This window comes from Cariama cristata, unplaced genomic scaffold (assembly GCF_000690535.1).
Source record: "Cariama cristata isolate BGI_N322 unplaced genomic scaffold, ASM69053v1 scaffold32376, whole genome shotgun sequence".
NCBI lineage: Eukaryota > Metazoa > Chordata > Aves > Cariamiformes > Cariamidae > Cariama > Cariama cristata.
Genome location: NW_009623223.1, coordinates 2,287 through 12,614, shown reverse-complemented (window position 1 = coordinate 12,614; position 10,328 = coordinate 2,287). Strand labels below are relative to the sequence as shown.

The 10,328-nt window shown below is 41.0% G+C and overlaps 1 protein-coding gene across 1 annotated transcript in view; it reads right to left on the bottom strand.

Moving 5' to 3' along the window:
• Nucleotides 1-1,354: 1,354 nt before the first annotated feature.
• HAUS1 (HAUS augmin-like complex, subunit 1) overlaps nt 1,355-10,328 on the bottom strand; it is a gene marked incomplete at its 5' end in the record, with an annotated part of 10,003 nt that continues 1,029 nt past the window's right edge. The window contains 7 exons of the mRNA XM_009702654.1: nt 1,355-1,438; nt 2,478-2,525; nt 4,433-4,504; nt 6,273-6,338; nt 7,133-7,256; nt 8,214-8,348; nt 9,413-9,548. Coding sequence (XP_009700956.1) covers nt 1,355-1,438; nt 2,478-2,525; nt 4,433-4,504; nt 6,273-6,338; nt 7,133-7,256; nt 8,214-8,348; nt 9,413-9,548 — 665 coding nt within the window. The remainder of the gene's footprint in view (nt 1,439-2,477; nt 2,526-4,432; nt 4,505-6,272; nt 6,339-7,132; nt 7,257-8,213; nt 8,349-9,412; nt 9,549-10,328) is intronic.

Genomic DNA, 10,328 nt, shown 5'->3' with positions numbered 1-10,328 from the left:
ACCACCGCCGTTTGTCTGGACATACAAACAGGTCCTAGTCCATGCTCGATGTCCTTAGGTGCTGCCACTAGTTCTAGATTTTGATTTTTCCCCATCCACAGATTTTCAGGTTTTTGGCTTTAGTACAAAACAACTTTTAAAAGCTCGGGTGTTTAAGGCTGCTGTGGTGGTGGCATGAAAGTCAGAGGAGGGCTCTGGGGACCTATTTGGAAGCTGACATTTGAAGTAGAATTGGAAAGGACAATCTAGCTTCAAAATGATCACATCCCACAGTGGTTCTGCAAAAATATTCATGTATTTTCAGACCTAGAAAGGTCTTACTATAAAGCCCTTTGTTTTTAAAGCTATCACCTTCACTACCCATAAAGCTATTTACTTTCATTTGCTTAGCTCTGTAACGTAAGGAAAAGCAACAGACAAAAACTACAGAACTGTAGGAGGCTGATGCTGCTGCATCTCATCTCAGCTCTCACCTCTGTGAGCAGGCCTGTGAAACCAATACTATGACCCACATGAAGCAAGCTCAACCTGTTTCCCTGAAGGTAGACAGCCATCACACACACAAGAAAATCCCCTTTGTGGGCTGTCTCAGATGCTACAGGGCTTTAGAAGGCAATGGGAACTGCTATTCTGAGCCCTCGATCACAATTTCCATACCATTCACTCCAATTAACATATCAAATCCCTGCTGGAGATATTAAGGAGAAATTTAACTGCTCGCTTCTGTTTAAAGAAAATGCTCAAACTAAGAAGCACTCCAGGCATGAGTCTAGAACTCAACTTCACAAACTTGGTAAACATCAGACATGCTATGAGTGGCAAAAAAACGTTATGTGTCCCCAACCCTGAAATGATACGAGAAAACAAAACGGGAGCAAAAGCCAATGATCTAGTAGATGTAAAGAGAGTCTGTCATCACTGTACTTGTACCACCAAAGAAAGGACTCCAGGAAAAAAAGCACAATCCAGAGCCTGGACAGAGAAAAAGAAGAAAACCAGTTTCCCTGATCAGTTCAATTCTAAGTGGTAATGGTCAACCCCAACCTGATGAGGACATCCTCTGGTGAAGTGCCATCTGGAGGCCAGTTACAGGTGTGTATCACATGTGAAAAAAGAACTGATAAAGAAAACAGTAAGTTTGGGGGTTATTTTATGAAAAATAGGTTATGTTTACAAATGCAAGGCTACCTGAACCCCTAAAGGTAGGCATGCTTGCTGGAAGGTCACAAGTGTGCCATCCAACAGCAAGAAAAGTAAGGCAGAAAGCTGCAGAAGTACAGTAAGAATTCCAAAACGTTCTACTAGTGCAAATAAATAGACAATGGAAGGGAAATCTTCTTCCACACAGGCCATTTCAGGTGAACTGGACTTTGCTGGGCTCTGGCGTCTCAAGAGTCAGCACCTCAATCTGCTTTGAGAACTCTGCCTCCAAGACATTCTAGCGGGAGAGAAAAACCAAGAGGAATCAGTGACCATAAAACAGTTTTCTTACATTCTTGTCAGACAAACATATCTACAATGATCAAACTGTGGGATATTATTAGCAGTGATTAACCCAAGTATTGAACTGCAAGGTCTCACGACTGCAAACCACAGGACTCTTCGTAGAGAACTACAGAAAAATCTCCAAATGAAGGGCTAATCAAGCTCGGTTGCCTTTATACTGTGCCCCAACATGATATCAGATGCCTTCACACTAAACAGATACTCTCCAGAGACCAGTATTCTGACGTGATAAAAGCCTCCGGCTGGTAAAGTGAGCTTGTATTTCTGAATCAAAAACATGTGGCTTATGAACCTGAGCAGTCCTGTCTGAAAATGTACAAAATACTCTCAAATAGCTGTGATTTTTGATCACAGCTTTAAGGCTTATCACTGAGTACCTTGTGCTTTATCTATGAGTAAGCAGACAATAGCCCAAAAGAAATAAAGACAAGTTTTATGCTCAAACATGGTCCAGCTCAGGAAAGTTATGTATGAACTTCCCAAACAGCTTTATATGAATGTTTCCGAACAACCATACCTGCAAATTACAGAAGCATGGATGAAATGGGCATTATCTCTTACAGGGGAAGGTCCCCACTGCAGTCTACGAGGCAGCTGTTAAATAAAATATGGTCCCTAGAGCCCTCAGAGTTCAGGAGCAGCAAGGAAGGTTGTGAGACCAATAGGCTGCAACACAGCTGAGTGAATAAACACTCTGACAGGTGAAGCAGACAAAATCCAGAGGGATATAGATACCTAATCCCCACTGATACCATTATGCCCAACTGCCTTTGTAGCTTAGATATCATTCCTCCACCAGTTCCTCCTACCAATACGCACGGCTTCTGCCTTACCAGAGCAAATTTGCCTCAAGATCATTAAGACTACAATCTGAGGCACATAAATCCACAACCAATTAATATATATAGCTTGTTTTGGAATGACAGCACTGAGTTAAATCTCTGTGAAAGATTAAAAAAAACACCTCTTACCAGTTCTCGTTTTACTTCTTCAATCTTCACTTGTGCAAGCGAAAGATTCTGATGAGAGAAAATGGCATGAAAAATCAGTATTTCAGCTGGAAACAGACAGTCCCTACATCTTTGCAAGAGTCTAATGATGTAGCACAGGGGAATTCAGAACAATGAAATCAGTTTTGTGTACACCCTTCACATGCAAAAGGTACTGAAATCAAAAGCCTACTATCAGTTTGGTTTGGGCAATCATGTATTTTTCAAAAGTCTGGTATGGCCTAAAGTCTAAAAAAACCCCCCATTTTTAGCAATTTTCCATATCTACCAATGGAGGAACTAGACTTTAAACATATTTGCACATGAATTTTCCAAAGCACAATAAGCTTGCAAGGATAAACCTTCCTCCCTCCTTCTGCCTGCACCAGAAGCGAGGTATCAGGGTTCTCCCTGTCTCCACTGACAGCAAGATGGGAGGGAGAGGGGGAATTTCAGAACCTAATCCAATTTGAACATCCTGTTTTGCTTGAGGAAAAGAGACAGCTGCCTCTTGGAGTAAGAGGGATTTAAGAGAAGCAGTCCCACCCTTCATCCTTTTCATCTAGGAGCAAGACAGCAGTAGTTGTATGAGGGAGATGTGTTGAGAAGCAGGAACTCGATGGAGGGCCTAAGGAGGTGAAGAGAGAAGTGCGGCCCAGTCGACAGGTCCCTAGTTCATAATACAAGAGATGTCATTAATCGCAGAGTTCCTGTGTGATTTTTGGACCAGTCTCTGATTCTCTGGATCTCTATGCCCCATTTGTAAGAACTGGAATAAATCTCTTCCACCTCTTACACAGAAAGGTCTGAGGTTAGCTCCATTAAAGGCTGTGGGCTGCTCAGATGAGGAGATAACAGAGGCCATATCACCTAACTCAAATACAAAACTGTAAACTAGACAGTTACAATTGTATTTAATAAAACCAAAATCTATTCAACTAGTCGCACTCCAGTTTTTGCTACTTCTTCCCTGAATGACAAAGAGAAAAGTCTTTAACACTTATCTATAAAAGCAATGGCAATCTTCCAAAGGAGATTGGAAATACTTTGGTTTAGTAGTCCCAAATATCACAGGTGGTGATGTATAGCTGTCAGGCAAAGCCAAGGCCTTCTGTTTCATGAACTAAAGCCTTGCTTACCCAGGATTTCTTTAAGCTACTATAAAGTTGTTCACAAAATTACCCTTAACCAAAGCAGTCTTTTGTAACAAGCGTTCTCATTTGAAAAGGGTAAAATCCTTTTTATAAAAAGATGCTTCCCACAGCAGTCTGATAGTAACTCCTAGCACAGGGACCAATAGCGACAATAGTCAAAATAGGAAATGAACAAAAAATACGCAGACAGGGGCTTTCAAAACTGCAATTTAGTAATCTAAATGAAAAATGTGCATTTTCAGAGAGCTGAGTACCCAGCACCCTCGAAAGAAATCAAAGAAAATGATGAAGCAGCCAGTACTCACACAAGCTAGAGTACTTGTTTAGGGGACAATGCCTACATGTGGCTCTTTCTTCATAATTGCTAAAATCTTGCTCAGAGCTCCAACCTCTGCCCAATGTGCTGTGTCCACCCTATTGACAGCCTGATGACATGTATAACTAATATACTGGTAAATCTCAAAAAATTTGTTATATGAAGGAATTATATTTTCTTCTACATTTCTTTGTCTAATTTCTGGCTATTTCACCTTGATACTGAGCTCACCCAGCAAACCTGTGCATTTTGTTAGAACAAAGTTTGCCTGGTAAACATAGTTAACTTCTTGGCTTTGATAAGTAGATAGCTTTCCGTTTACTTGAAGTCTGCGGTTCACAGCATTAATAGACCTGTAGGACATATACCTGTCCACTGAAATCATCACAACAATATCCTTTCCATTCTGAAGTCCATTAAAATTAATCTGATGGCAAATACAATGGAACAGTGGAAAAAATAATTACAGGGGGTAAATCTAGGTAGAACTCCAGATTCTTCTTCAATTGCACAATTTCTTCCTGCAGTCCAGCCAGTTTCTGTGAAGAGAGGAAGGCAGATTATATTCTATAGTCTTACTTGTAGAAGTGATGTAAATCAGTGAAATAGATCCACAATTATCTATAGCGTTTCAGAATTCACAGATGTTGGCAAGAACTTCCACAGTCCTTCTTAAAATCCACGGAAAACTAAAGATCTGCTGTTCTGTTTGCTGTCAGTCAAACTCAGTTCAAATTTTACCCAGAGGTATTAATTAATTTTTCCTCATTCTAAAGACACCTTCAGGTTTCTTTTCTTACAGTATAACCACCTGACCTCACCTCCCTGAAAGAACAGGGGATTAACAATGAGAATCCACCAGACAGAGGACTTGCACTGTCAACCTCGTTGCAGGTCAGAGAGAGAACTGAGCCCCAAGGAAGGGGAAACATTCTCATGCCTATGGCTTCTGTGTGAAAACAATTTTACACGTGCAGCAGCAAGACGACTCCCGTTACACTTGCACTGCTTTGCTTATTGTGTTAACAAGGGGAAAGAATTTCTCTTTGGGGCTGAAAATTAAGCATCTTCCACAGTCCTCAACTCTTTTCAAACAATCAACGTAGAATTTAAAAAAAAAAAGCACTCTGAAGATAAAAGTAACTTCTGCTATCCAATTCACTGAGCTCTTGGCAAAGCAGATATAGAAATGTCAAGGAATCAAACCTGCCCTTACGCTCAGGTTTTAGAAGATGACAAGTCTAGAAAATTGCCTATGACCTTTTGTATGCAAAATTCCAACAGAAATTGTTTTTGGTTAGTACTCTTCTGAAACACTGTGCAATGTAAACATTGCCACCCAGTGTTGGTTCATGAGAACGGCAACATAAAAAAAAAAAAGAATCAGGAAACCTGTTTTCATTGTTCAACTTAAATAACATGCAAGAAAAGCTAGCAAAAAAATGGGAAGAAAGACTAAGTTCTCATTACAGTAATAGCAAATAGTATTAAAATGTGGTAAGTGCAGAAAAAACACCACAAATGTTAGATGTGTACAAATGCTTCAGCACAAAGCTGGAGAATCTATAGTTAGTAACTCAAGAAATGTGTTTCTTCCTTTAACAAATAACCCCACTGGGCTTACAATACAGCTGAAAAATGTTATATTTAAAGACACCAGAAAAAAAGCACACAGCAGTTCAGAATTTGGGTTTCATTTGATCTTCTCCCCTTGCTCTGAGGTGTGTGACAGCAGGTTTATGTCACACAAACTAGAAAGAATCACCTATCAAGTAATTACAATACACAGGAAGCCATGTAACAGGACACAGTCCACAGAATATCCACTCCGTTTATAACGCAGATCACAAAGAGAGGAGGCAGATGACCGGCTGCCAGTTTTCTTCCAGTAGCAGGGAATTTATTCCATGGAAATTCTCCAGTAGGCTATATTCCCAATTACAGACAGAGGCAGAAAGAGAAGAACGGGAAAAACAAAAGGCAACAAAAATAAAGATTCCAGTTGTTCCTTTCAATCAGTCCACAAGGAAATCTTCTTCTCAAGTCCAAAACAAGCCTACACATAACCCTGAAGAAAAGGTACCACTTCAGCACCCATATGTGCTTCTCAATTTCTAGGACAGATAAACCCATCCAACAATCCCCCAGTTCAGAGGTACCCACCTACGGGATTTTAATTTGTGCTGCTTTTTACTATTAATATTTGTTCAGGTAACCAAATAGCAAATTACATTTCCTGAAACCACCCAACAAATAAGCCTGGTCTGTACCACTGTAGAAACATCCATCTTGTACCAAAAGACCTACCTCAGACAGGCTCACGAGTGACTCATGTGTCAGCAATTCGTCCAACCCCATGGCAGCAAGCTGTTCCTATGGACAGGAAAGAGTTCGTTCATAACGGACCGCAAAAATATAACAGGGAGGAGAAAGATTTTACCATTTCCTTGGGTTTTGGACTAAACAGGCAAACAAGAAGGCAGTTTATCAACAACAGAAACGTGTGCTATTTGAACCACAGCTATAGCTGGTGTACGAAATCAGTTGCTACTAAAATTTATATCAAGAAAAACTAGTCTTTCCAGGAGACTACTGGGAGAAGAGCACATGGCAAAGCTGGGAAGAGGCTTCTCAATAAAATGTCATCAACTCTAACGCAATGTTTCCCATCTTATATTTGTCAAGGTATCAGACAGCATCCAAGCATTAAATAAAGCATTGACATGTACTTCATTGTGTAGGAAAGGTGAAGAAGACGATAAAACTTCTGCCTGCTGTGCTTAATCATTCATTAGTTTCAAAAAATGGCTATATTCAGAATTTTGACAAACAATTTACCTCAGTGAATCGGCTGCTCTACTGGTACCTGCCTGTATACTCTTATATGACAGTACCTCACAATAAGCACAAGGTAGTCCAAGCTAATACAGTTTCAGTGAAAGCAGAGAAAGTGCCCTTGCATTTATCATAGGATGTCCTGGGGAAAGATCATGAATATAGCAGGAACAACTCAAGTGTAGTAACACGTTGTCCCGTTAGCCCAAAAGTCCTCAGCCCTGGAGTTTAGCAAGCTCCTGGGATGTCTCTGTAGCTACAACTTTGGGCCTGACGAACCATGCCTCAGCCATCCCGTCACAATGTCTTGTTAGAAAATTCCTTCCATCTACCTCAGCAACATTGATCCTGATTTTTAAATCCTCAGATTTATCTTTCAGGTACTGCAAGTTCTGGGATCGGCTGTCAGCTTTGGTCTTTTCTATTTCCAGATGTTCCTCTGTTTTTTTAAGATCCCTTAAAAAAATAGAAAAAGAAACAAACTTTTACATTCAAAGAGATACCAGTAAACAAATACTGCTTAATTATCTTAATTATGTAACACAACCAACAGAAGAAAGGAGAGAATCAAGAAAAACTTGCATTTCCCTGTGATATTTCCCAGTGGAGACATCCACAGCTGTTACATCCAGAGTCTCAAAGGCCAGGGGGAAAAAAAAAAAGGCCAAGGGGGAAGCCATCTGCATAAAAGCAAAGAGTAATCGTCTTCTGCATAATTCCTTAATTCAGTTAGAGGCCTGTTACACAAGCTAAACTTACAATGACAGAGAGGGGCCATGGCAAACCTGCACAAAGCACACAGGTCTGGTTTCTTTGCTACAAGCAGCTACAATTACTACTTTAAAAGACAAAAAACAGAAAAAAATTAACATGAAGGAGGCTGTGGAGATCATCTGGGCTAACCCCCACTCAAGGCAGGGGTTGATCCTGCTATGCTTGGCAAAGCGCTTGAGATTACATCCTCTCGAGAATGGACCTGCTACCGATTTTTTTTTTTTTTTTTCAGGCCTCCCACACACGGGCTAAAAGAAATTCTTACCTGGGAACGGTTTTTGTTTTGCCTGGCTCCTTCACTCTCACTACAGAGCCCATGCTAAATATGGTAAGAAAATCAGGTTTGCCTTCAGTCTCAGATGAAGGTAACTGGTAGAAGATGCAAGCCCCTACCTGAAAACCGCTTGTAGACCATTTTTGGTTTAAAATAATGGGTTTGATGGTACCCCAAATCTCTTCTGATTACTAAATGTGTCCACAGCACATGGCTTTTGACAGATATTTCCAAATACTGTGAATTAGAGATGTGTCAAAAACCTGAAAATTCAGTTATCCTTGTTAGTTATCACAATCAATGCTCCACATCGCAGAGATCAACAGTATTGCTTGCATCTTTCCCTTTTCTCATCCATTACTCACTCCTCTGCCTGCTTTTCCAGCGTCAGCATTGTAGTTAGTTTCTTTCTGCTGTTGCTCAATGCCAGTTCCATTTCTCTGTTTTTTGATTCTGTCGTGTACAGCTCTGAAGTCATATCATCGATGGCACAGAAGAAGCTGGTGAAAAGAGTGGGAATTCAGTGGGAATGCTTGGAGACACCTCTTCTGAAATTCAGAATTATTGTTATTATTTTCTCCACACTCTCCACAAATCACTTTTTTTTGTTCTCATATTATGATACATCAGATAACTGCTAGCTATTTCAGAGAAAAAAAAGTAAAGTCAGTCACTAAGGGTATTTGGTTCCCTTAATTAACGAAGATTTAATCTGGAAGGGGAAACGGCCCAGCAATCTCAGTAGGGGGAAACAAACAAGATCTGGCACTCTAGTGAATATAACTACTGGGTTTGACAGGATCAGATGCTCTGCTCTTGTCAAATTGCCTTTGAGAGAAACTGTATTCAGTCCCTGAAAATGCATGTCCCCCAGACATGCTCAGCAGTATTTCAGTCTCTTCCCAAATGGTTCAAAGCTTCTTGCCCCTCCAGCTCAGGAGAAGAGCTGTAAGAGCCAAGCTCCTGAACATCATACAAAAATTGGATTCCAAGGCAGATTTTGGCCCTTCCTTACTGCCAATGCTCAGCACAAACCTGCTGTGTTACAGATCTAACCCAGGCTAGGGAGAGGGGCGCAGGAAGACCAGGCTAACAGCTGCTGTTTCTCTGCGGGTAAGGAAATCTCCTTACATTAACTGAGGGCAGATAAGAGAGGGAAGAATGAGGAGCTGAGACTGAAAGACAAGTTACAGTTCCCCAGTCCTTGCCTACACAGGGTGAATGCTGCTCTAGCTTGTGCTACCCAGCACAATAGTCTGAGTGGCAGCATTCTGCACCACTGTCTATAAAAGTATGGGGAAAAAAAAACAGAAAAAAAAAAAAAGAAAGAGGGATTTAACTCTGGCTGATGCACTTCTTGGATTTCAGAGACTTCCTTTGCTGGGATCATCAAGGGTTCAAGCTTTGTGCTGAGTTCTTGTATCCTCCAAAGCTGCCCAAGGGTGCAAAATAAGCTGGACAAGTAAGATTCCTGGTGTGAAAGTCAAGTTTGAAACTGCTGAATTGAAAAAACAGAGGGAAACTGCACAGATCCTCACCCCTGATGCCCAGTGGCAAGAATTACCTGGTAAGAGAAGTGTCGTTTGTTTCAAGTGTCATTGCGCTGTTTACCAGGGCGTTGAGGTAGCTGGTGCCCTCACTAGACAGACTAGATAGGGAAAGCTCCAGGATTTCTGTGAGAAGGCCCTGTAGATAGTTAGCTGGAAAACAAATACAACCTAAAATAGTAATTTGTTTATATTACTGTTCTTTTAAGGGACTCTCCAAAGCTAGAACCCAATCCTACTCCAGAAACTCTGGCTACCTCTCCCCTGTTAGGGAAGGAGACATCTTAAAAGAAGACTTAAACACGCCAAATTACTGCCACATTCCCGCTCATCAACGAAATTCAGTGTGTTGAGGAAGAGAGCGCTGCTCCACTCCTTCCCTGACCAGTCTGTCTGAACTCATACAAACAAGAATTCACCCTTGTGCTATGGCGATGAGCACACACAAGTCTTCTCCCTGCAAAGCTCAACCTAAGTCTGTTCCTGAGCACACACATGCTTGTCATGGCAGACTTGGGAAGTTTGAATTTGCGGCAGAGCTCACACATACGTGTGTCTGGTAGCGCCCATGTTCTCTGACAGGCTAAAACAACAATCCGGTCTCCATCGTTATTTGTTTGATGGGAAGGCACTGGAAGACTTGAAGGAAAAAAAAACAAATAGTTTTTTTACAAAAATGTCTTCGTGTGTACAATGTCAGTTTTTTCCACAGAGAAGTAAAATTCCTTCCTGAAAAAAGCCAGTGAAGGGACAATCCTTTAGCATGTGTGTTAAAAACATGTTGTAGTCACCTGAACCAGTCACTTGCTCCAAAACATCCACATTACCAAACACTCACTCTAGGAAGCTTGAGCACAACTGAAACACCTCACTGTTGTTTCAGATTACTCAAGTGCTTTCCTTAACAGTGGATTAGCACCAGCTCAGACTCTT